The sequence below is a fragment of the Microcebus murinus genome, chromosome 8 (assembly GCF_040939455.1).
Source record: "Microcebus murinus isolate Inina chromosome 8, M.murinus_Inina_mat1.0, whole genome shotgun sequence".
Taxonomy (NCBI): domain Eukaryota; kingdom Metazoa; phylum Chordata; class Mammalia; order Primates; family Cheirogaleidae; genus Microcebus; species Microcebus murinus.
The window spans coordinates 20,693,892-20,721,850 of NC_134111.1; the positions used below are offsets into that span (position 1 = coordinate 20,693,892).

Sequence of the window (27,959 nt, forward strand, 5' to 3'; positions counted from 1 at the left end):
ATAGATTCTCTGAATCTCTTTCTTTTTAGGATACCTTTTACATAGGAACATTCAGATAATTGAACAGTGTACTTGGATGACTTTAGCCACCAATATAATTTAGACTGGAGGCTGAGGACTCATCGGCCACTGCTATTAATAATGAAATTATTCTTCTTGGTATTTAATTAATATTTATAGAGGAAGTATTTAAAAACAGTACTAGATGTAGTACTTGACATCCAAGAAAACAGAAAGAAAGGGATATCTACAATTCTGAAACATTCTGATCTCTGTTCTGCTTATTATGTTATGTGACTTCAACAAGTCACTGATATTCTTTGAAGCTCAGTTTGCTGATCTATAAAAGTTAGTGTAATAATTACTTTTTGGAATATCAAATATGATTTTGCTTGGGATTACAGTAGCACCAAAAGTTAGTAATATTAAGTAGGTATGGCGGCGTGCATCTATAGTTCTAGCTACTCAGGAGGCAGAAGCAGGAGTATTGCTTGAGCCCAGGATGTAGTGCACTATGATCACACCTGCGAATAGCCACTGCACTGTAGCCTGGGCAACATAGTGAGACCTTGTCTCTAAAACTTTTAAGAAACAATAATGATCTCAAAAATTTTAAAAAAAACAGAGTTAGAGCCCAAATTCACTTATAATAATAAATATTTCTAATTGCTCATAGATTTCTGAAAGTACATAATTTTCTCTAAGATGTATGGAAAAAGTGAATTTTTCAACTTCTTAAGTAGTAAAAATATAAAATTTTATTTTTTGAAATGACTCAATTCCTCTTTGATCTATGTGAGGCCTATTTTTACTGTTGATAATATTTCATCCTTATGATGGCTATTATTAAAATCTTAGTATCAAACCACTGTATCTTACTAACTTTAAAGCCAAGTGTGTGATCTATATTGCAATTGTGATTTTTATTCCACCTAAAATGTATGTTTCATGTCCAAAAAGGAAAGGCCAGATTTTCACTTTGAATTTTTAACATACATTTATAGTATGAAGGTTATCCTACAAGCCCTTCTTTGCGTTATTTCAACCCTCAAAGTTGGTTATATGGAAAAAGAATGTGAAAATGCATTTACTCCCATGGAGGATCACAGCATCCGTTGCCAGGCAACCTCTCCATAAAATGGCCCATCTGATGCGTAAGAATGGACAGTGATCTATTGCTGAATTTTGTATACACTTAAACTTTTTAAAATGTATGTTTTTCTCCCTAAGTCTTAACATGTTTTCCATTTTGGTTATATGTATTGATTTAAAAATATCTATGAATAATTTTAAGTAAACTGTGATTTCTTAAAGAAGGATGTAATATGTTTTCTTGTATTAGATTTATCATATCACACTAGTATTCCATAGTTCCTCATACTTATCTGTAGGAGTTTTTAAATTTTAAATTATTACATTTATTATACAGTTATTACATAGTAGTGGAGAAAAACAATAATAATTCTGAAATTGCAGATATAAGGCCTATGAGTGCTTTCACCTTCAAATTAGGTTTTAAGTATAGATTTTATAGAGAGCATCTTCCCACCCCACAGATTTATTCCTATTCCAGAAGACCCCTCCCAAAAATGGACCTTCTCAATTTGGTTGCATGCCTTATTTTCCAGATTCTAATTTCTACATTGAAAGGCAAGTACATAGCAATGCTGAGTAAGCCATTGTGGGAAATAAGTTTAAGATTGAGAAACAGCCAAAATACATTGCATTCTCCTTTCTCCCTCTCTCCCTTCACATGTATACACCATGGCACTGGCACTTTGGGCAAGTTGCTTAACCTAAATAAGTCAGGATGATTGGAGTAATAGTGCACAACTCAGAAGGCAGTGTGAGCATTAATGCATGTAAATCATTTAGTGCGGTCTGGTATATTAGCACAAAAATAAATTGTAAATATGATGTTATTTGACCAACATTAAGTGCATGGCATGTAACAGATATTATGTTAGACACTGGGGCTACAACGATGAAGAGCCCTTGTGCTCAAGGAACCTACAGTTTCATGAGGAATGCAGAAAATTCCAATTCAATTTCACCAGAGTAGGAGGTGTGAAAAGAGAAAAAGCAAAGAGTGTCAAGAAAGCATATGTTGGCACATTTCCTAACCCTGGGGAGGATCATCAGAGTTTATCAGGAAGAGGATAGTTCCCTGGAAACCTGAGAGGTGAGTAAGTGATAGGCAAAGTGGAGTAAGGCGGTGATGGGGAAAGAGGATAAAAGAAACAAACAAAGACCTTGTGTGCAGGAGAGCCCAGAGCATCAATGGGCCTGCAATGGGTGGACCCAGATCAGAGTTCCATGAGGGGTTCTCTATGTTCTTAGGCCATGTATACAACTGAATGGCACTTCTTCCACGAGCAGATCAAGTGGCTTTGGATACCCAAGGGTGAGATTTTTGTGAGAGAAAAGAGGCCCTGTATTCCTTGGTGGGAGAGGGACAGTAAGGGTGGAGAGTAAGACCCCAGACATGTTCCAGATGCATCATTTGGCCTCTTTCTTTTGGTATATGGTGGGGTGTGGGAGGGGAGGGGGCACAAATATTAAGACAGAAATGTCAATGAAGTTCCCCCTTTTTACTTTTCTGGGGTCTGGAGAGAGACCCAACACTCCTATACTGTTGGCAGAGACCAAAATTTTTGTCCTGGGATTCTCATTCCAGACAGTGTTCTTTCTGGGACCCCTCACAGGCCAGGAGCCACTTTGGCTTGACTTTATATTTGGTCCTTGAATGACTAGGGCTTAGAGTAAAGAAAGAAAAGTCAGCACGATGTAGGAAGGAAAAGGAGGTGTATGAATGGGATGAAAAGTGAGGGAGGGAAAGTGATTGAGTTGGAGATTAAGAGTTTTGTGTGCCCTCAATTCCAATAACAACTGCCATCTGAGGACCTTCTGGGTGACATATAGATAGTTATAAATGTATGTTTCATTTATTTTATTCATTAGTGTCTCCTGAGTATTGGCGTTCCGGTGCCATTTATATTTCTCTCTTACTGAAAAAGAAATTCCAAATAAACTCAAATTTACATAAAATTTGCACTATCATTTTTAAGTTCACTACATATGCTTTATGTCTGTCTTTTTTTCTAGCTCTAATTCTCTGTATCTACACGGAGCCCCCAGACACACACACACACACACACACACACACACACACACACACACACACACATCTTTTTTTCTGAGGCATTTGAACATCAATTGCAAGCATCATCCCTTTTACCTGCCACTCAAGTCCCAGGGGTGGGGCCCGCTTCTCAGCACTGGCAGCTGCAGCCCACGCCATGCTCACTTCTCAGTTCTTGCTGCAGGAGCCCTCTGCCCACGTGTTCCCCAGTTCTGCAAGCAACAGCCTGAGTTTCCCTAATGCCTAGGACTGGCTTCACTGGGTCCCAGGACAGCACACAGTCTGTTAAAAGCTAGGGTTGAAAATGGCCTCTTACTGTAGCTGCGTAGGTTTCAGAAAGGGTGTGAGACCCAGGGCCAGCTCCCTCCTTGGAGCTGTTCCTTCTCACAGTCTCCCAGTTGCTCCCTAAGTTAGATTCTGAAGGCATAAGGATGTCAAGGTGCTCTCCTGTGGACCACAGAAAGACTTTCACTCAGCGTGTTCCTGTACTGGAGTGTCACTCCATGATCCCGTCCAGTCCCAGCCAAGCAAGCCTAATGTTTGGTGTCTCTTTGTCACTTTTCTGTTGAACTCCTGTGTTCTCCCTTGAATAATGTATTCAAAGGGTGATTGTCTACACACTAGTTTGGTTCTTCTAAGTGGATGAGACACGCATGAAATGCTCCTGGTCAGCCCTCTTGAAAGGAAAAGCCACAACTCCTTAGTTCCACAAAATACCAGTCACAAAGACTATGTGGGAATTATACCTCGCCATTATAAAATCTTCATCCAAACATCCTAGCTAAGCAAAAATATACTGATATTTATGCATCACTCTAACTTCTTCTTAGCAGTGGACCAGCAAAACCCTACCAGTAACATTATATCATCTTGATGATATCATAGCTTTTGCTCCTGCTCTTGTCAGTCCCATTATACTGAGACATGTTTCTGGCCCTTTTCCTTGCAATTAACTCTCTAAATCTGACAAGCCAGGCCTCTGGACTGGGAGCATCTTTTATGAAGCGTGGGCTCTTCAAAGGCAGGCAGCGAACCTTATTCATTGTTCTATCCTTAGTTTGACTCTCGCATTCTTTAGTCTGTGATTTATCTTGCTTTTTGATTAGCTTATAAGCTGCAGAACCTTGTATCTATTCCCTCTCTCCTTCTCCATCTTTAATTACCATTGTCCATGCTGCATTCTTTCCAGGTTACAATAACAACAATCACCATAGAGCTCTGTGATGCGTTGTTTTACCTACTCTCTCACCTCAGCATATTCCACAAGCACCAGCATTTTACAAGTAGAAGGGTTACTGAGGAGCAAATTAGCTTTCTTATATTAAAATCCTGGCAGTGGATCTACTGTGAAGTTGTTATATTCTTTGAGCTTCAATTTTAACATCTGTAAAAAACAAAGATATTAAAAGTACACCTAGCCCAGTGAAAGGTTGAAGTTTCTATGAGATAATAAATGTGGAATGTTCAGCACAGTACCAGCCATGTGTTGATTCACTAAAATGTTTCCTATTGCTATTATTTTGGTGCTAAGACAGCACCCAGAATATGGTATGAAACTCCGTCAGTATCCATTTTCTCTCTCAAAAGACCAGCAGAAGCTATAAGGAGCTAGCCTTCTATGAACAGATTTGCATGTCTTATTGGATCCCTCAAATCTAGGGTAAAACATAGGAACAGAGAAAAGAGATAGTCACACTTTAGGACCTAGGAATCCAAGCCATTGGCCCTTCTAATTGACCACTTTAGTTTACAGTATTTTCATTCTGATTAGTTTTGCCGTGATATCATAGTAAATATTCCTTTGTTGTAACGCTATCTTTTGATTTGTGTAAAATGCATTAGTAATACAACACTTGAAAAACTCTAAACTTCCAGGAATTCAGAGCACCTACATTCATTAATCTCTTTAAACTTATTAAATACCCCCAACCCCTGAGGAGACTAAGTGATAAATCTTCTCTCTATTTGAGCCAATTAATTGGCCAGACTGCCCTTGCAAAGCTTGGGTTGTCACTCACTAATATACCATAGTCTGTTGAAATTTATATGTCAAGTATCTCTTATGGGCATAAGCCTATTCCAGATACTGAAATATCAGCAATCAACAGGATCAAGTTCCAGCCCTCATGGTGCTTACTTTCTAGTGGAGGGGAGAGATATAATTTAAGACAAACAAAACACCCCTAAAAGCACCAATTTAGTATATTACATATCAGTGATAAATGATATGAAGAAGAAAAAATATATATAGTAGGACAAGGGATAACATGGAGAAGTTGTTGATATTATTATGTACCATGGTCAAAGAAGGCCTCTCTAATAGGGTAGCCTTTGAGTGGTGGTGAGCTGAAGGAAGTAAAGGAGCAAATTCTACAGGTACTGGAGGAAGAGCATTATAGGCAGAAGGAACAGCAAGTGCAAGAGCAAAGCTCTGAGGCAAGGGAATGCTTAGAGCTCTCCAGGAACATCAAGGAGGCCAAAGTGGTGAATGGGACAGATTGTGTAGGCAGGAAAAGAGCAGACCATGAGCATCCAGAAGTAGTGCAGGAACAGATTGTGTAGCAGTTTGTAGGCAAAGAAATGGACTTGGTTTTCACTCTAAAAGCTGAGAAACCATTTATAAGGCTGTGGAAGAGAGGAGTTAAGTGCTCTGACTTGCACTATTTTAAAAGGACAATTCTGTCCCCAGAGTTTAACATAATCTGTAGAATGCGAAGAGCAGAGTCAGTTATGAGGTTGCTTTTGTAATCTAAGTGAAAGGTGGTATAGAGTCTTTGAACAGGGTAGGAGTGCAAATGTTGAGAAGTAGATGGATTTTGCTTTTTACTTTGAAAATAAAGCTGAAAATTTGCCCAGGATTTGGTTGTAAGGTGTGAGAAAGATAAAGGAGTCAGAGATGACTTCAAAAGTTTTTTCCTAAACCTTTGGATATCACTGGATTTGCTATTAACAGGTATGGCAAAGAATAGGGGAGGATGCTGGGGATGGGGAAATCAGGAGTTTGTTATTTTACATACAAAGTTGAGAAACAGTGGTTTGAGAACAGTGTTTTAGAAACTAGAATATGCTTGGAATCACCTGGAGGACTCATGAGAACACAGATTGCTGAATTCCAACGCCTGGAGTTGATTTTTGGTTTTCTTTTGTTTGTTTGTTTTAATATGATGTTTTTTATTTCAGAATATTATGGGGGTACAAATGTTTGTATTATAACTATTCACCATATAATTATATTCTAAAAATAATTTTATAGCTATAGAATACTTTATCTTGCATATATATATATATATAGTAATTAATTCAATCAGTCCTTAACTGATGAGCATTTAGGTTATTTCTCTGTTTTTATTATTACATAAGACTGTTGTGAATGATGTGGACATTTTTGTATGGACCTCATGGTTTCCTTATAATATATTTCTGTTACAGAATTGCTTTTGATATAGATTTTCAAATATTTCCTTCTGGGAGATTGCATTGGTGGATACATCCTCAAATGCATGAGGATGTTTTCTGCCCCGGATTTTGACCAATGCTAAAGGCTAATTATTTTAAATTACCATATGGATACATAAAATGAATTCCTAAATTGGTTGATTTTTTTGAAGATGCATCCCACTTTTATTCTAAAATATTTTTAATTTTGTTTGGAATTGAAACATGAAGTTGATGTTATTTGGAATTTCCTGTCCCAGAGAATTATCAATACAGAGAAAATAAGAATATCCTAATATTTTCATGATTCAAGGTTATGCTTTTATCTAAACTGTGACAAGACTGAATTTGTTTTTTCCAGAATTTTTGACTCAGTAGATCTGAGCTGGGGTCCAGTAATTTACATTTCTGACAAGTTCCCAGGTGATGTTAATGCTGCTGGTCTTGAGATTACACTTGGAGAATGACTTTTGTAGTATTGAGAGAGTCCATGGAAGACATGACTAATGTGAAGAAGCCCTGGGTCATTAGAAGAGATGAGTTGAAACATACACTCTAGAACACTTTCTGAATTTTGCCTGCTGGGAACCCTCTTGAGTTCTACCTCCTTCCAATTTAGGGCCAAGATTGATGTGGATTAGCCCATGCCTAAATGGTGAATGGTAGTTTTTGAGTTTCGACTCTACTTCCTATTCTGTCATAAAGAGTCCTGTGAAAAGGAATATTCTAAATATAATTGCTCACCCAATACATGAAGAGTTGACTCAGGCACTCCCTTTTTCTTCCCCTCTGGTCAAGTTCAATTTATCTAGATAGGGTGTGAACACCAGCCTGCTCCCATACCCATTTTTTATGGGAAGGGATATGCTTAAGAAATGAATTTGTCTTACAAGTTTACATTTAAATGTCACATTTATGCTTTGGATCCTATATAATTGAAAATAATGTGAGTTTTCTGGGTATAAACTTAATTTGATAATTCTTTTATCCTGAAATTAATCCTAGTATTTAAAGAAGAAACTAGTTTCTACTCTATAGAGAATTACTCTGGAGAAAAAAAGAGAGTGAATGCCTACCTTTAAAAAGAATTATAGCATATACTTGCCAAACAAAAAACAGACAAACAAACCTGTATAATGAGAGCACAGTTTTATAATAATGATCATGACAGTCTATTTAATGAAGAATTCTTTTGATAAGTATTTTTATTAGATTGGTAGCTTATAAACAATTTTGACCATGACTTACTGTAAGAAATACATTTTATATCACAACACAGCATGCACATAGTTTATGTATGAATATTATATATACTCACAAAAGTTTTATGAAATAATTCTACTCTATCAGTTTTAAAATTTCTGGTTTTGACCCACTAAATTGAGAACCAAAATGACATAGTTGAAAACATGGACTCACAAGACTTGTGGGGTTGGAAACATAGCTTTGCCCCTTTCTAGTTGTGTGATCTTGATGAGATGGCTTAACCTCTCTGCATCCTCGGTAAAATGGGGATAGTAATATATCTACATCATAAGGTAGTTATGAGGATAAAATAAGCTAAAGAACTGAGAACAGTGATTGGCACATAGTAAGCACTATAAAAAATATTAGCTATTAATGTTGTTTTTATAATCCACTAATATGTAATCGCTTGAGGTTTGAAATAACACTTTTTTGGATGGCTAACACTAACTCACTCACCTGCCACCACGTTAACTTAAACACATACAAATTAGTAAATTAATTCTAACTTCCTCAGTGGCAAATATAGTAAGTATATTTTTTGTAGGGAGATGAAATAGTTTCATTTCCTTTTAAAACCCTAGTATGTTCTCTTAAAATGTAACTGTACATCTTTTGGGAAGACAAGGTATAATCTCTTGAAAATCTAACCTATAAAAGGAAAATCCTCCCTGAGATGATGTTTTATTCATTGGTGCAGTGCCTTGCATTTAATGTATTCTCAAAAACTATTTGTTTAAAATGAATGGAAATCTGAATAGAAAAGTCTTCAAGGAGACCAAGTGATTCATATAGATAATTAATGACTTTATAATTTACAAAGAATTTCATATTCATTTATGTTGCTGGAATCTTTAGTCCAAAATGTATTATGTGGATGCTAAACTGATAAATAAACTTTTGAGACTCATGAAGGATCACAATGTACATGTAGTAGTTATGATGTGTAAAAGTAAATAGCTTCAAATTGTAATGATTCAGATGCGATATAATTTTGCCGATCAACTGTAAAACAGTCCTAAGTGGGTTTTTCAGGAGCAGAAAGGATACCGTCTTCCCAACACAGTTCACTCTGGGCTCCAGCCCCATGGCAGGTCTGCCATCTTCAAGCTTAGCTTTCAAAGTCACTGTGGCAATCACTATTCTAGCTCCCTGGGGAGGGTGAAGAGCTTGGAGGACAAGGAGTGGGGTTTAGGATTAGGAGGGAAAGTGTCACACGCAGCCTCCCACTTACCTGTCATTTGTCAGAATTCAGTTGCGTAGTCACACACAACTGCAAAGAAGGCTGGGATATATGGTCCAATCCTGTGCCCAGGAAGAAAAGAGAGAACAATTTTAGTAACTAATAGCAGACTCTGTCAAACATAGTAAAGTCCTACTGCAACAATCTTTCTTTAGCACAGCTTAGCTCAATGTTCCCTTAAATGCATTTGGCTAGCAACCCCTTGTTTTTCTCTCTTGGCACCTATTAACACACTATAGTAAGCAACACACTTCGGAAAAGACTGTTGTCAGGAGACCATCAAATCCCATAATGAAAACAAGCTTAAATTTTCCAAGAATAGTATGAAAGAGATTTTTTTTTTACTTTTTAAATCTGGTGATTATGACACAAATACAGTAAATTGCATGAAACAAATATAAAATTAACTCTTTATCAGGCAAATCCCCTTGTAACAGTCACCTAGGAGGTAGAACCTTCCTAGCTCCCCTAGAAGGAAGAGCTTTACAGCCTTCTCCTAGTTATACCTTTCTCACTCCCCTCAAAAGTAAACTCTGCATTGAATTCTATGATGATCTTTTTCTTATTTCTCCTTATAGATCTATAACCCAAGAGGACCAAATATTATATTAATAACTTAGTCATGCCTTCATATATATCTTCATATATGCCTATATATATATATGTCTTCATATATATCTTTAAATCTCTTTTAATATCTCTTCTCCTCCCATTTCTTTTTTGTTTTCCTTCCTAGTCATTTATTGGTGAAGACAACAGGCCACCTGTCACATAAAAATTCCAGTCTGTCTTTTTGAGAGTTGTATCTCCATGGTGAGGTTTAACAATTCTTTTGTCCTTGAATTTCCTGTAAATTGGGAGTTGGATATAGAAGTGCCATCAATCTTTGGCAGGACTCCTTCATAGAATGTGTGCCCTTCATCAGGAAACACATAATGTATGGTCATCACTTTTCGTGAGCTGAGCATTGATGGTCAATACCTAGACACTTGAGCATTTAGAAGATACAAAATGGCAACATTCCAAGTCTGTCATCCTTCCTCATTTATTTGTGTAACTACTCTATTAGGAGAAATTTTGCCTCATCTGCTATTTAAATACCTAATAATTTGTTTTGTTTAGAGAAGGCAGGAAAGATGCTTATTTACCAGCTTTCAAAATAACTCTTTATTTTAACTCTTTATTTACCAGTTTTCAAAATGTTTTCTTAGCAGTTTTTGCCACCTGTGACTTCCATTGTATCATTATGAAATCATAGATTTAAACAAATTTGATGTGTTTTAATTCTTTTCAGTTATAATCTATATTAATGTCCAGATTGCCCTAGTGCTAATCTTTTTAAATGTGTTCTATACACATTTCAATAAAGATTCTGGTGGTCTTTGTTAGCTTCCTTGCTATATGATATGCCTTGGAATCATCTATTTCTCTAAAAAGTCTTGCCTTATTTCAGTGGAAATGAGTCTTCCGTGCCACAGTAAGAGCTCTAGGGTTACTGGGTTCCACTGCTTCTAGGCACTTCAGTAGGCAGAACTTTGGAATATATATCATTCTTTTATTTTGAAGATGAAATATAAAAATGGGTTCCTACTGATGTTTCCAATTCAAATTCAGAACTATAGGAGTTCACTTAAGTTCTATCTTATATCTATATGTCATTTTTCCATACTAAGAATCGAGTTTATCAAGGGCAATGGAGATAATAGAAATAGAATATATCATAATTAAGACATTTACTTTATTCCACATAACAGAAAGCATTCTCAGAATAATAATACCTACACCATCACCAACATGAGCACTAAAAAATCTTAATATTTTTCACATAAGTTCTCCTCATTCTTTTAAATTTGTGTTTTATCTATATCTTCAGAACATATAGCTCTTGCATCAATTCCACATGTGAAATTGGTTCAGAGTCTTAATATTTATGTCTTTCCAGACATTTTGGGTGTCTAAAACTCAGTCTCCTATAAATAACTAAGAAAGGGCTCACAGAAACAATATTTTTTGGGTTATTGCATGTTATTAACAGTTTAGCTATGATCTTTTATATTTTGTTTTTGATTGATGCATAATTATACATATGTATAGAGTACAGTGTGATGTTTTGATATATGTATACATTATTTAATGATCAAATCAGGGTATTTAGCATATCCATCACCTCATATATTTAACATTTCTTTATGGTGAGAACATTCAAAATTCTCTCTTTTAGCTATTTTGAAATATACAATATAATATTGTTAACCATAATCACCCTAATGTTCACTAGAACACCAGAACTACTTCCTCCTATCTGTAACTTTGCACCAATTGATTAATCTCTCCCCATGTCTTTCTCCCCTTGCCCTCCCCAGCCTCTGGTACCCACTATTCTACTCTCTACTTCTATGGGATCAACTTCTTTAGATTCTACATATGAATAAAATCTGATGATATTTGTCTTTGTGTTCCTGCTTTATTTCACTTAACATAATGTCCTCCAGGTTCATCCATGTTGCTACAAATAATAGGATTTCATTTTCATGTGTGCGTGTGGTTGAATATTAATAGTACTCAATTGTGTATATACACCACATTTTATTTATCCATTCATCCATTGATGGACACGTAAGTTGATTCTCCACATTGGCTAATGCAGATAATTCTGCAATAAACATGGGAATGCAGGTATCTCTTCAACATATTGATTTCATTTCCTTTGGTTATATACCCAGTAGTGTGACTGCTAGATCATATGGAGTTCAATTTTTAATTTTTTGAAGAACTTCTACATTGTTTTTCATAATGACTATACTAGTTACATTCCTTCCTTTCTCTGTGGCACCATTTGTTATATTTTGTCTTTTTTATAATAGCCATTCTAATTGGGGTGAGGTGATTTTGATTTGCACTCCCCTGATGATTGGTATTGGTGAACGTTTTTTCATATACTCATTGGTCATTTGTATGTCTTCTTTGGAGAAATGTCTATTCAGGGCTTTTGCCCATTTATGATCTTTTTAATTAAAAGTCAGCTTTACTAGATATAAAATCCTTGGATCATGGGAGCTTTTTCCCTTGTGTATCTTTATTATATTTCTACATTTTCTTCTGGCATAAAGTTTTCCTGCCAAAAATTTGAATAACAATATGATTTCATTTTATTTATAAACCATCTGGCATTCTTGCCTTGATACTCAAAGAATTTTCTTCTTTAAAACTTAATAATTGTGCTAGGAAATGTCTCATTATTGGTGATTCTAATGGACCATTTCAATAAGTAGTTTCAAGCCTTTTCTTCATTTTTATTGGAAAGTTTTCTTGAATCTTCTTTTTGTTAAGTCCCATGCTCTTTCTTTGGTTTTCTTTTTCATGAAATCCTGTTATATGTATGTGACATTTGTTTTGCCTCACTTTGCTATTTGCCAGTTTTTCTCAAATTCTTTAATCTCTTCTTTAATGTTTTCTATTTCTATTTTTCTTAACTTTTTTGTTTCACTTTAGACATTATTTGTTGTAGTTTTGTTCTTGTATTCTAGTTTCATTTTCATTTTTGAAAACTTTTTTTATTTCCAATTATTTTCTGATTTCTATCACCTGATTTTTTCTGATTCTCACTTATGTTGTTCTTTTATAGCTCATGTCATTTCCTAAATAATTGGTAGCTCTTTGTGAGAGAGTAGTTTCCATCTGTTTTGCATGCCTGTCCTTCTGTTGCACGGCCTAATCTATGGGGTGTTATTCTGCTCCTTACTCTCCTTTCCCTTAGATGACTCTTCAGCAGAATTTGAATTTGATCTCTATTTTTGCTTGTTTTTCTGTGAAATCAATTTCTGTAAACTTTTAGAAGGGAATGTGTTTGAGGATTGTTTTCTCCTCATTTCATTTCATTGCTTCACTTCTCTCTCTCTCTCTCTCTCTCTCTCTCTCTCTCTCTCTCTCTCTCTCTCTCTCTCGTAAACTTTTAGAAGAGAATGTTTGAGGATTGTTTTCTCCTCATTTCATTTCATTGCTTCACTACTCCCTCTCTCTCTCTCTCTCTGAGTGGTCAACAAAAAAAGCAGCTTACTTTGTGAGACTTACTGGTTCCCATTCCCTTCCCCACTTTGCTTACTGGTCCTTTCTTTTCCTTCATTGCTATTTTGCTCAGTTTGGAAATTCTTCACACCTGTTTCTCTTTGGTGTTAATAGAATGGTGGAGGAGGGCAATAGGGTATCCTAGAGGGGAGCTGTTAGATTGTTTCATGATCTCACCAAGGACCTTTTATATTCCCGTTTTTGGACTGTGTAAACTCCTCACAGACTCAGGTTTAATTCTCCATTTTTGTGATCTTGGGTCTGTCAGATGCCCTGTTTTTACCTCTGCTTTCTCCTGTCACATGCTGATATCACACAGGGCTGGTACCTTCAGTCATTGGTCCCACCTGTTCCCAGTGTGGGGTTTGTGGAGATGGGTTTTCACTCAATTGTACTGAGCATATGGTCTATGTGTTTCTTGTTTTGCTCTTCTTATGCACCGTAATGTACAAGAAACGTCTTTTCACTTCTGTGACCATCTCCTCAGAATCTCTGAGGATTGTTTTAAACATGCAAGGCACAAGTAACAATTCTTTAGGCCTAGATTTTTCTCCTCTGGAGATTTTGTCACTCCTTGTTAGCCTTTGAGAGTCAGGATTTCATTTCATTAAAATTTTCCTTATGAAGCAGTTCAGTGTTTTGGTTTTTTTGTGTGTGAACTTTTAACCCTATTTTTCCAAATAAGAAAACCAAAGTTTATGGAGTATAGATCCATTTTTGCCTTTGGAGAGAAACAACAGGGCTACTGACAGTTGGACTAATCTAAACACGTGAAAGACCATCTCAGAGTTATCAGATAAACCCTGTAATGGAATAAAGTCATTGGGTTTCTGTATCTGATAGGAGCTGACAAGTCCAGGCCTTGGATTCATGCTCATCTCCAGACAAGAAATTTGCAGAGTGACTTAAATTCATAGGTAACTGGATTTATCACAGGTTTTATTAAACTGTGATTATTAATAGTTCAGTGATAGTGAGAACAATATCAAATTATACCTCCTTGTTTGGATTTATTTAAAATGCACAAAATATAGACAAATTAATTGAGCATGGTGTTACATGTCTATAGTCCCAGCTACTCAGGAGGCTGAGGCAGGCAGATCACTTGAGCCCAGGAGTTTTAGGTTGCAGCGAGCTATGATGATGCTACTACATTAGTCTAGGTGAGAGAGTGAGACCCTGTCTTTAAAAAAAAAAAAAAAAAAAGGTCTTAGCTAAATTATCTGTCATCTTTTATATGGGTTAATTAAAACTCATGTATCAATATGTTGCATTAACGTAATGATGGATTACATTATTCTGGAAAATTCCATCAAGATTTTATAGGAAATGTATGAGAATTAGAGAAAAGAGTATTCTTTTTACCACATATACAGACCTATGGCAAACTTTTACATTCAGGCAATCTGAGCATAATACAGAGTTGATAACTTGTCTGCTAATGGCAGCTTATAAAAATCCAGTCTTATTTCCCAGGAAGAAACAGATTATTCTACATAACAAATGTTTATTATTTTCTTATTCTGTGCCAGCCATAAGTACTAGGCTCAGAATATCCAAGAAGATTCAAACATAGACTCTCTAAATAGCCTACAGGAAGGAATGCACACAAATCAATATATGTATGAGTGTAGTGGAAATTTCTACTAGACGAGGTGACTCCATTTATTATGGGTCGAAGAATTCCATGGAAGCTCACAGAAGGGACATCTGCTTTCATTTTGAGGGATATAAATACAAGTATTTGGGTCAGGCAAGAGGCTTTTCTTCTGGAGAGAACAAAAGGTTTTAGGGCATAATGTCACGTGGAAGGACGGAACTTAAAGGCAAGTGCTCGTTTGCACAGGTAGTAAGTTAGAAAATCTAGTCTCATTAAGAGGTTTATGTACTAGAAACTAACTTGTTCTTATTGGTCATCTTATTCTCTGGCAAATAATCCTTAGCTCTATAACATCGATCTTTGTAATGAAACTGATCCAAAGTTGACTTTGGGTTAGTTATATCTACAAATCATTTTCCCACTTCTATATTTAGAAAATTGACAGTTATGTCTTTATATAATCACTCTAGAGAAGAGGAGGTCCAGATTTGTATTTGAGGAATCTTAACCCAATAAAAAAAAAATCATGTAGAAAAAAGCCTCCTCTTTCTACTCTTTTTTTCCTATCCCTATCCCCCACCTCTCTTGCAGCCAATTAATTATTTTGTGAACATCCTATAAATAGCTAATAGAGATAAAGAAATCTACGCAAACAAACTAAACTTCCCATAAATAGATAATAAAAAGAAATAAGGAGAAACAGTAGCCTATCAGTTGTTAGCACTACCAGGACAATTTATATCAGGTGAAGTGTAAAATATTGCCTGAGATTAGGTTGGATGGCGTCTGTGGATTTCAGTTACCCATGCTAACCTTTGCCTGTTTCTAAGGATAAAAAGTTAGTAGAAGAGTCACTTACAATGCTGGTTTCTATATATTCATTTCTAGCAATTATCAAAGTCTATATGATACGAATGATGGATAAGGCTCAAGAGGATGATTGAAAACCACGTCAAGCAGACGTAGACATACTGTGAGCTCTAAGAAGGGAAATTCTTAAATCTCATCAAATTATACCCCATCCCTATCCTTTGTCTCCTAGGTTTAGATGAGGATCTAAGGCAGGGTATAAACTACATAAGTGAGTTGTTCAAGGTTACATAGCAGTTTGATCTTTGTGTATGTGTTTTATTTTCTCTTTTATATGATGTCTTAGACTAAGCAGGTACATAAGCCCTTACACACATTCATGTGTTTTAGACATTAATTGATTATAAACTAGAAATGCAGTAGAACACTAATCAGGAGTATTTACCAAGGCAGTTTCATTTCCTTTTATTGACAAATCATTTGTTATTATTTCTCCCCATGAGAACAAGCATTCAAATTAATTGGTAAAATAATAAATAAATTACTCGTGAGCAATTAGCATGGGATTCATGTGCAGATAATTAAGAATAATTGCTGGGTTTCAGTGGCCCTTCTTGATTGTGTAGAGACAATTTGATACATTTAAATGTAAAATTAAAATTACAAGTATTGGCAGATTATCCAAAATACGGAGTCACATGAATAGTAAATGTGTTTCAGTGGTCCAAACTTTTAAAATTAGAAGAAAAATCTGTGGTCTTCTTTTTCGCATATTTCAGTGCAATCCAACATTGTCATTTTGATTCATAGCCAAGATTCGGCATTATGGGTTGTGTTCTTACTACAATATCTGAAAGCATAAAGGAAATAAAAAATGATGACTTGTTGGTCTTAATCCAGAGGCTTTTATTTCTCTTGTGGCTTAAGAATCTATGGGCCTCTTTAGATTTGGGGGTTCTGGAATTGCATATGGTGGACATGTGTAATGGTATTTGTTGAAAATACCCCATGTATAATTTATATCAAGATTTTCAAGGAGTGACATGAGAAGTAGAGGCCATGATCCAACATGTCCTCAATGAGTTTGTAAAGTAAGAGGCAGGGAAATGAAGAAACAAAGAATGACAGTGTAAGGACAGGCACAGCATGTGTGTGTGTGTGTGTGTGTATGTACACACACATATACATGTATATGCATATATGTATATAAATATGTTTAGAAGCAAATCTATAGAGAACTTCCTGAGCATGCGTGGAAAATAGCTCAAAAGAGAAGAGAAGAAACTGGCATTACTAGAGAAAAGACTGTGAAAGAAGTTAGCCTTGATTAGTGTTCTGAAGGGGGTGAAGGACAGGGTTTGGAAAGCAGTTTGTTCCCGTGGGAGGAGCTCAAAGGCCCACTGTGGGTAGACCAGCTGGATGAGATCTGGCAGGCAGGTATACCTGGCTCAACAGCATTGTGTGAGCTGAGGCTATTAGAGAACTTGTGGACCCATCAGTATCGTGACTTTTGCAGTGGATCTTTGGAGTTCACATTTTTACATTAATTTTGCTTAAAGGCAACAGCATGCCCTGAGGGTCAAAGGAGCACCCGAATAAGAAGAAAGTTCTTATATTGGTATACAGGCAATATTGATTTCGTAATTCCCTCTGTATACCTGGTTGCTCTAAGGTTTTAAAAATGATTTTCTCATTAAAGTGTTCTGTGTGATTATTTCTGTTGGACTAGACTATCTGAGGTCACAGGGAAAGTGTCTTTTGTAACTACTCAAAATGTATGGATCTCTTACTTTATAGCAGATTATTAGAGAGTTCAGTGTGCATTTAAATGATGAAAATAGTCTCCATGTGCTTAATTATACATGAGAGGGAGAAATGTAGCCTTCAAGACAACATGGAAAAAGAAAGAGTTATCAAGTGAAAAAAACAATTTACAACAAATCATAGACTGATTTTATTTTCTAAGTATTATGTTTAACACTCTCAACGGTCTCTTCCCCGTAGTTGTTATATATGTACCTACGTGTATACAATTAATCATGAATAATTTATCAACCAACCAGGAGGCTAACTGTGCATGCCCTTTGATTTTCATAGGCATGCGACCCCCACACAATGCAGAGAAGAACTCGTCATCTGCTGAGACCCTCGCTGAGCTCAAGGACATGTGCTGAAGACTCGCAGGTGCGGCCCTGCCTCCTTAATGAAAATTGCTTCCAGTTCCAGTACAATCTAACAGGTACTGTCGAAATCTATGATCTTGTGGTTTGCCCTGAATATTGACTAACGAGGGAATATTTGTGTGTGTTTTCATTCTTGGGATAAAGGTCGGAGAGTAGAATGTGAGTGTGATGCAAAAAGGCTGAGGACTTGATATTTCCAGTATCTGGTTCCAGAATGAAATATACACTCTTGGCGTGTAGATTTAGCAAGACCAAAAGTACAAAATCTGAGTACAAGATCTTAGTACAAAAATCTTTGCACTAAGCGGTGCTTGGGCAATGTTTCAGAGTTATGGTGAATTAAGGCGTGCTAAACTGAAACAAACAAACAAAAGCAAGTAGCAAATGACAGTTTATCATTGAGAGACTAATGTAATGATACTGTCACAGGGTTTTTCTCTTTCACAGCTTTTATTATTTCAGAAAGTCAAACTTGTGATGTACTTTCTCTGTAGGTCTCAGTAAGGATGAATGGCAGGCCTGGCCTTGTCAGGGATGTTTTCAAGGAACTGGGAATCACATCAGCCTCGTTAATTCAGCAGTTACTGACTGCTGAAGTTTTTCCTAGGCACCACAGTCCTAAGCTTCTAAAATCAGTTGCAAAGATCTGCTACTTGCCATTGCCTGCAGCAACAGATATACAGAAAATGCCACAAAATGTGGAACCATGATAAGTCACAGCATTGAATTCAATACTGACAACCAAGCGACCACACACCTGCAGGGGCAAAGCACCCAGCTTCTCTGAAAAAAATTCACCACGGTGGCCACGCTGGCACCGCTGAGATTCCTCACGTAGAAAACCCTGTGTGACTTCTTTGGGGCTGTCCGATTGTCTTTATGGTGAAAGATGACCTTGTGTATTTGTTCTTTTTCTTTAGATAAAATAAAACAATATTTGGTTTTCATAGCAAGTTTTAAGGAATACAATGAAATTTTCTTTATTGGCAGAGCATACCTTTAAAAGACTTATTTTACTACACAGGGTTTGCTATTCCTGTTAAACTCTTAGATCATTTACCAAATATAAAAAAATACCCTTAAAGGGGTTCATATTGTATATGATCAAGGATTTTCCTTTCTACCCATGCCAACAATCAGAGTTTAAGAATCAAATTAATTATGGGATAATTTATTCTATCTCTCCACTGTCTAGTTTGTAGTGCGACTGGCCAAATCTATAAAATCTTCTCTCATGATTGCCTGATTTGAAAAAAAATTAGAGTTCCTGGAGTGCTTCATACAGTTCTGTATGTCTCTCTCTCTCTTTCCTTTATGGGACATCTCTCTTGGCTGCACTGTAACAAAGTGCCAAATGGTTTAGATGGATGGATTTATACTTGAAAACATTTTCAAGTTTTCATCAAAGACTGGTGTCTTAGTCTGTTGAGGTTACTATAACAAATTACCATAGACTTGGTAGCTTACAAACAATAGAAATTTATTTCTCACAGTTGTGAAGGCTGGTAGATTCAGCGTCTGGCCAGGGCCCATTCCTCATAGATGGCACCTTCTTGCCGCGTCCTCACAGGACGGAAGGGACAAGCAGGCTGCCTTGGGGCTCTTATAAAAGGGACTGATCACATGCATAAGGACTCTACCCTCATGATCAAATCACCTCCCAAACCCTCCCCTTCCAACTCCATCACCTCGAGGGTTAGGATTTTAATATATGAATCTGGGGGCGGGGGGGCGCAGAAACCTTTAGAGCATAGCAACTAGCATATGGTTGTTTTCTCTCTCAAAAATCCCCAATAGTTGATTCCAAACTGGTTTTCCTTTACTATCCTGGTTCGTATCTTTCCTCTCCTACCCCAGCCAACTATGAGATGGTTTCTAACAAACCATTTGGCTCTTTATCTCCAGCAAGAAAACTTAGGAAGGTAGCTCACTTTTCCTTGTTTACTTAGTTTTTTGTTTGTTTGTTTGTTTTGCAATAAAAGAATTGTATGATTCTTTCTGAAGCCACTGGGAAATGGTTTTAGGATTATGTATGAAGTACCCTCCACCGATGCAGATAATCAAGGTTTGTTGTATTTTGCTCACGCGGCCATAATTATGAAACTCAGTGTGGGTGATCCTATGCCTATAGAGTGGAGCACGTGCCAGCTGAGTGAAAATGCAACCTGTGGTCAAGGCGTCAGGACCCGCCTGCTAACCTGCGTGCGCAGTGACGGCAAGCCGGTTGCCATGGACCAATGTGAGCAGGTAATGTGGTTGTATTTGTATCTCACATCCATGATTTTGCTTTACTTAATATTGGTCTGCAACCTTTACAATGTTGGGTGGAGATGACAGACTGTTGTTTCCTTTTATCTCAGCTTAGGTTCAGTTGGAGTTAAAGGTACTAATATAGTAGAGTTATAGCTTACTAGTTTGAACTTAGTCAAAATGACCAGGACAGGTCATTTTGTACTGTGGAAAAGGGTTCATGTATACATTTTTTATTACTTCCAAAAACTTATTTAACTGTACTTGGTTTGTCAAACTGTTGACATTGGGCGACTTTAATATTTAGATACGACTCTTTGTGTTGGGAAGGTGATTCATTTGCATATGTAATAAACACTGTACCTTGCATATAAGGTGAACATGGCCACTGAGATTAGAGAATTCTGTTAATTTGCTTAGCAAATGATTGCTAGATAAATAGCACAGTTATTTTTCTTCTCAATCTATGTTGAAATGCCTTTATACCAAGTTTCAAATTAGTGGGTTCTGAATTTTTGTAATTTTATTGCCTCTCCTTGTCTTTCTTTTTTCTTTCTCCTCTCTTTTTCTTTCTCCTTTTCCTTGACACACTGTATGATGTTAGGACAAAATAACTATAGGCATACCTGTTCTAAAGAAGTTGGCATTCCCTTCCCAATGTATAAATAAAAAGCACTAAAAAGGTAGTTTAACAGAAGTAAAGATGCTATCACTCTGTAAGAATCATTGAAACAATCTTTGGAATAAATTGGAAATAGTGAGCCAGTTAACTCATGTTTCTGCAGAAACTTCTTTAACAAACTGGCAAAATAAAGACTGGTGCCATTTCTCCTAAGATAGATGGAGTACATAAGTGGAAATTAAAACAAGGCACAACCTTCCTTGCCTATCCTGCCTTAACTCCATTAGGTATTGTTGCAACATGCTCTGTAAACCAGCGGTACAGCCGTAAACCAGGACACCAACACTGAGACCAGGTAACCTGAGCTCTATTTCCATTGGGGGAAATTCTGAAACTGTCTAACACAGGGCAGAGTGCTGTCTACCGAGTGTCAGTGACTTATTTTGACATGTTATTTCATTTAATCTACCTTTCAGGAAAAAAAAATAAATCAATCACCAATCTATACCTCCAAATAAGTGAAAATATGACATTTAGTATATATAAAAAATATTTTCTCTTGATACAAAGAGAGATATAGACTATTCATTAATAGAAAATAAGTTTCTCTGCTTCCCAAATAACATATGCCCCAAAAAATAGTAATATTTAAAGACTATTGGTTTAAAGAAGTTCCAAATTATTAAGCTAACTAAAATATCCATAGAGCTCCAATGGATAATATATCCCATTGTGGTAATTTCCGTTTTATCCGCTTGGAAATTCATCATGTTATAATCACTAATTTCAGCTTGGTGTATATATTGCTAATATTTAATGTGTTTAATGGCAAAGTTTTTCCAGGTAAGCATACAAATAGTGTGTGATTCCTACAGCAGGGATTTGTATTTATTTTTTCTGTGTGTCTTAGGTGACTTATTATTTTACTAAGATATCTTCTACCCTGACCAATAGAAAATTTGTACATTTTGTCTAGATGCTGGTTTCAGAGATAACAAGAGGAAAATAAGCTATCACCAAATTGTTCCATGGTTAAGACCATGATTGTGTTTTTAGCACATTTGGTCTTTTTTATGGACTTCAGATAAGACATTTATTTTATTAATGTTTTATTCCTATTTTACTTATCTTGCAGCCTCGCTAGCTTTTAGTTTTGGTCCTCTGTGTGTATTTGGCCCGTCCAGAATCCCAAGGTGCCTGAATTTAGCACTGAAGTTTCTTTCTGGACCCCTGCTGTCTGAACAACAGGACTGATCTCTGTGTTATGTGCCCTCCTGCTTTCCCAGCACCCTAATAGCAGGTCTATTCTAGAGTTTAGGATTTTACAGAAAGCAATTTGGGCCAACAAATATTTATTTTGTGAGGTGAGAACAACCATTTTCTATGATTGCCACCAATTTATATAAGAAAGGATACTTCTCTCCCACCAAAATGTGAAAAGGTTATTATCACAGACTAAAGGAGAGAGTCTTCCCCATAAAAGGACAGTTATTTGACTTGATAGTGACACGATTTCTCCAATGAACTCATGTTTCATTGCCATTTGCAGCGTAATTTGGAGAAGCCCCAGAGAATGAGCATCCCCTGCTTGGTGGAATGTGTGGTCAACTGTCAGCTCTCGGGATGGACGGCTTGGACAGAGTGTTCACAGACCTGTGGCCATGGAGGTATTTGGGGTCCCTGTGTTTCCCACTAAATAGTTTAGTCTTTTAAAAACTACTTTCAATGTGCCATAGCTTGATTAAGGTCATAAGGCATGATGGTCAGCCAAAGGCACCATGAAGATGACCTGGGGGACAGGGGAACAGAACCTGGCCTCTTGTCAGTTTGGAAGGGCAAGGCAGAGGTTGAGGAACTGGCCTAAGAATGGCGGCAGATTCCAGAGGAACTGCGGACCTGCTGCAAAATGTATATTTAAAAAGTCATACATTCAACCAGTTGAAAAACGTGTTAGCCTCAGTGGTTTGGGGAAGAAATATGTATTATATAAGTGAAGCTGGCTACTGTGCAGGCAGTGGTTTAACATACTAGACTAAAGGCTTATTTTTCACCCATGTAAACAGAGGGGTAGTTTCTGCTTCAAAAAGTCAATAAAGAACACAGGTTGACAGAAGTTCTGCCACTTTAACATAAGTAAGTTTCTCTGGATGGTAATATCCCCTGGCTCTGTGGGGATTTTTATGGGAAGGGTTAGAAGCAGCGTGCTTTTCTTCTACTATATAGTCTATTAGAAAAAATTTAGTCATATGTCCCCAACTCAATGCAAGATGCCAGGGAAGGAAATGTAGATCCTGGGTGGAGAGTCACTTCTCACCAACAGTGTTACACTATGGAAGAAAGGGAGTATGAATCTTTGATGAACAGATAGTGATCACCATCACAGGGTCCTAGGATCTTACTGGGTAAGTAGTGCACAATGGCAGGGCATGCAGAAGGCAACCAATACTCAGAAGGTAGGAAAATGGAAACAGAGGTAGGCTGGAGTAGGAACCAAAACATGGGTCTATGGAGAAAGCACCAAGGCCATAGCAGGAAAGCACAGATCTCATTAGGATAGAACTCTAGTCCTGATAGAGAGTTATAATTTCTGACAAGGTTAATGTCAGAAATTTGAAGTAGGGACCTAGGGAGAAATACTGGTATATAGTTAGACACTGTCTTAGTCTGTTTCGTGCTGCTATAAAAGAATACCTGAGATTCAGCAATTTATAAAGAAAAGAGGCTTATTTGACTCACAATTCTGGTGGCTGGAAGGTTCAAGACTGGGCAGCTGCATCTGGTGAGGGCTTAATGCTGCTTAAACTCATGGCAGACAGCTGTGTTTCCTTGTGACAGAGCAATCCTGAGTTCCAATGCAAAGTCCCACAATCACTTCACTCTCCCTCCCAGGCACAGGGATTCTCTCTCTACCTGCAGTGCTGGCATGGAGCTGCCAGGGTGGGAAGGGTGGCATAAGCAATGCAAGACTGTCTTCTTGGCCTTCTTTAGAGTCTCTTTCCTTGATATAATGTTAAAGCCAGGTATTTTGATGGCTCATCTGAGTTTTGGTTCTTCTGAAGGTGCTTCCTTGTGTGGATAGTTGCTGAATTTGGTATTTGTGTGGAGGGATGAACACTGGAGGTTTCTATTCAGCCATCTTTCTCCAGCCCCTCCTTGGGTTCCATTCTGGAAGGCTGAATTGTAGCAGTTTATTCGTATATCTCACAAATATACATTGGATGCTTTCTATAGGCACTCTTCGAGGAACTGAGAGTATGCTGTGCGTGCAACAGAGTAAATCCCAGGAAAACAAAGCCCCTTAGTTCATAAACTTAATATTCTAGTGGCAAGATGGATGGTGAGGACAGAGAGAAAGCAAATAAACAAGGAAGTAAACAAAAAACAATGGATGCCAAGTACTATGATGAAACTAAAACTGGCCACGTGACGGGGAGTGAAGGACAAGAGAGTAAAGGCCACTGAGGAGGTGGCATTTATGTCTAAATTGAACAAGGTGGTGGCCTTACTCTTGTAACTGGCGTTTTCTTTGCTAGGCTGCTTAGTGTCAATCTCACGGGCATTTTTGACCACATGTTCCATTCAAGACTCTATGTTAGCACCTTCAGAAAAAATATGAAGACAAGTGTTTTTCTACTTGTATTTATTTCTGTCCAATCTCAATCTTAAAAATAAAATAAATGGAGCAGTGCAAAGAGGAGTAAGACACCCGACCCTTGAATTTGCAAGCATCTGCCCTCTAGACTGCTGAGGCAGCCTTAGCAGTTATACTGGGGGGTTTTTTGTTGTTGTTTTTTTTGTTTATATATATTTTTAGTTGCCCAATTAATTTATTTCTATTTTTTTAGTAGAGACAGCGTCTCGCTCTTGCTCAGGCTAGTTTTGAACTCCTGACCTTAAGTGATCCACCCGCCTCGGCCTCCCAGAGTGCTACGATTACAGGAGTGTGCCACCATGCCCAGCCTTAGCAGTTATATTGTATAAATATTATACCCCACCAGCCCCAAACCTCTCCCCCATTCCAGCCTTCATGCTCCAGTTTGACAGCACTGCTGTTCCTTGCTCCTCTACCACCCCTGTGGTAGATAGTAGTGTTTTTAAAATGAGACAATTCTGTATCTAAATCATGTCTTAATCCTCATCCTCATACTGCACAACCTGAAACAATAAACGAGCAGTGGTAATCCAAAGCAGACATGTGTGGTATGAATGAACTTGTCTCTTAAAAGACTCCAAACTCTGGAGCTGAAAAGATGGGAGACTATCATTTCGGGAAACATCTGCAGCTTGCTTCTTCCGAGCTAGAGTGCCAGCAGCTGTCTTTTGTATGAGCGGCTTTCTTTCTTCCTACTGGTTCTATCAATGGGGCAGAGACCACAAGAAGAGATAGGGTTTATTTAATCATATTAAAGTGGGGAAGCGAGTTACATGGGAGTCAGACTTCAGCAGCTGCAGCTCTCAGCTGACTTCTTTATCAAAGACAAAAGTTCACACAATTACCTCTGTTTATGAATTTACTGAGTTGTCGGGCAAAACCTGATGTGTTGGGCGTCCCTGAGGCTTCCCGGTGAGACACACTTCACCATCAAACCCACAGAACTCCATTGATCTGAGGGGAAATTTTGAAATGAGCTCTTACTTTATTTTTCAAGCATCTGGGTTGCCTCTTTAATGTACACCTGATGCTTGGTATATACTTTCTAATTGTGTTCAAGATTTCAAGGTCAGAACAGTTTGAATCCAATTTATTTCACTTTAGAGAGAGAGACTGAGTCTAAGCTTCCACTAAGGGATCTTTGTAGCTAGATTTCAGAGATCAAAGCCTGTAATAGAAGAGCTTAATATTTGGATTAGTCATGTTTTTTTTGTCTCTTGAATTTTCATCACTTTAGTGGAATGTAGAACTCCGTAGATTTAGCATATCATGAATTATTCATAATTATTTAACCGATAACACTCTAAGAATGCTATTAATCCCAGACTATGATTTTTCCTATTTTTTGTTTTTTAATTCAATGTATACGGCCTTAAAATATTTTATATACTATATAATCTAGCCTACGTCTTGTGTTTCCCAGATGGCATATAATTTTTCTGTCAACTTTAGTCCATAATGAAAAAATAATTTTGTATTAACTTCAAAACACAACAGCTTTGTGATTTCCAGCCTTTTTTTTTGTTTCTTGTAGACTTCAATGGCAAGCTAGTAAGTTTTATTTTTGGCATCGGCATAAAATTTGATCAGTGTAGTATCCTTGATTGGGCAAAGTCTGACAGTTATAACAATTCAGACTTATTTACTGTATCAAGTCATTAGTTCTTGTGGCAAGAGAACAAGAAGCAAGATAGTGGAACGGGAAAAAAAGATAGACTAGACAAGAAACTAGAAGATCTCAGTTTCAGAGCCAGCTCTTCTAATGGCAAGTTGTAGGACTTTGAACTGTTGACTCAATCCTTTGCAGAACTCACTTGCACATTTTTTTATCTATAAAATGATGAAATATTAGAGTGATTACTTTTTAATATCTGTTGGTCAAGGATACAGTTACTGATGCCAGGAGTATGTCAGTAATTCCTCACACTCGTATTATGAAGTATAGACTTAATTTCACAGATGTGTTGATAGGCAATTAAGTTACCTGTCCAAGGTCACAAAACCTGTCAGTTGAGGAGGAAAGAGTTGAACACAAGTCCAGGTGTCTCCAAAGCCCACCTTTGTTCCACTATGCCTCTTTGCCTCTGGCATTTAGTAATCACCCATTGTGTACATGGCCCTGGGTTGGGTGCTATACCACTTTATAAAAATTCTTATAATTTATAGGTATATTTAAAAATAAGCAGAGAATGAGTCTTAAATTGGAACACAAAGGACAGTGAGATATAGTAATGCTTTAAGAAGTCGCTCCGAATTTTAAGCCTCCTAAATGTATTCTTGTCTGACAATCAATAATGTAATAATGTTCATGTCATCTAGTTCGTCTAATAGGAATATAGCTGCCAATCTTAGGGAATGTGTGACTGATGGTTTTCTCTAAAAGAATGGGCAGAGCAGCTCCAAGATTGCCAAAATCACTCTCTCTGACCTTCTTGTGTCCCATGGCGGTTCCTCAGCGTGGGTATTGCAGCTGTTTATAGGTATGTAAAGTGGTCCATAAAGTTGTGCTTATTTTTGATGAGACCGAAATGTGATTGTTGAGACTGGAAGTGAACAGTTAGAATGTATATACACACTCTACCACTGAAAAGTCTGGAGTTCTTTATATCCAAACAAAGCCAAAGGTGCTTGATCTTCTGCCCATAAAAGACCTATCCTGCCCCAGTGATATCATGGTCTATCGTGATGTCTAAAACCATAGTTTTTACTTCCTTGGGTAACTGGCCTCTGCCAGCTGATCCCAGCTGGTATTAGATCCTGTTTCATTCTGGAAAGCCTATGGAATTTTTTATCTTGCCCAAATTGGATGTTCTCTAGAATAAAGGACATTTGGATGCCTGAAGCAATTTTCAGAGAAGCCATAGAATCCCTCTATAGGAGAAACCATGAACTGTAACTCTGAGTGAAGACTCACCATTGCATCTTCCAATCTCTGACAAAGCCAAACACATGCTGAAGAGCTATCTTTAATTGCAGATCAAGACTGTAATTTTTTCTCCACTCTGTTACATTGGAAAATAAGCTTGATCTCAAAATCATGTCCACCAGGATATATATTAAAAATAAATTTTGCACTTAAAATAAAACTTGAATAAAAATTTCAGGTGATATTTGTTAAGAGAAGTAAAAGTATAGTTTAATCACTTTTTAGTAGATGTCTGGCATCAAGAGCCACACAAAATTAATTGAGCATTTTGTATGCAATCTGACTTTCCACTGCTATCATAAATTTACTCTGATTAGTACCCAAAAGCAAATATATAGTTATCATAGGAGAAAGGTGTTAGCGCATAATCTCAAATACTTTTTGCTAAAGAAAGTATGAAGTGTATGAATACAAATAATAAATGTATTGTATTAAGTGCAACTTGCAAATTTGTTCAAATGGCCTCGTAACTAGAGCATGGCATCTGATACCTATGACATGAACCACATCAGATCTGTTGGAAAGCATGTGCTTTTGGAGTAAGACAAATCTTTGTTTCAAACCTTCTATTATAGCTGTATCATTCTGCAAAAATTATTTAAATTCTCTGAGCATAAGTTTTTCACATACTAAATGAGAATATTAACAACTGTGTCTTGATCTCAGCCTAAGACCAGGGTTCTTGTCGAAGTGATTTATTTGGTGCTGGTGGGTGGGAGGTGCTCTCAAAGGAAGGAGTGGGAAGAAAGTAGGAAAAAGAAAGGAAGACAGTTAAGCAAGAATACA

The 27,959-nt window shown here is 37.1% G+C and overlaps 1 protein-coding gene across 1 annotated transcript in view; it reads left to right on the plus strand.

Moving 5' to 3' along the window:
* The window catches only part of THSD7B (thrombospondin type 1 domain containing 7B), an 852,814-nt gene that overhangs the window by 781,126 nt on the left and 43,729 nt on the right, over positions 1-27,959 (plus strand). The window contains exons 19-21 of the mRNA XM_076005495.1: positions 17,638-17,779; positions 19,855-19,970; positions 22,145-22,262. Of these exons, the coding sequence (XP_075861610.1) occupies positions 17,638-17,779; positions 19,855-19,970; positions 22,145-22,262 (376 nt within the window). The remainder of the gene's footprint in view (positions 1-17,637; positions 17,780-19,854; positions 19,971-22,144; positions 22,263-27,959) is intronic.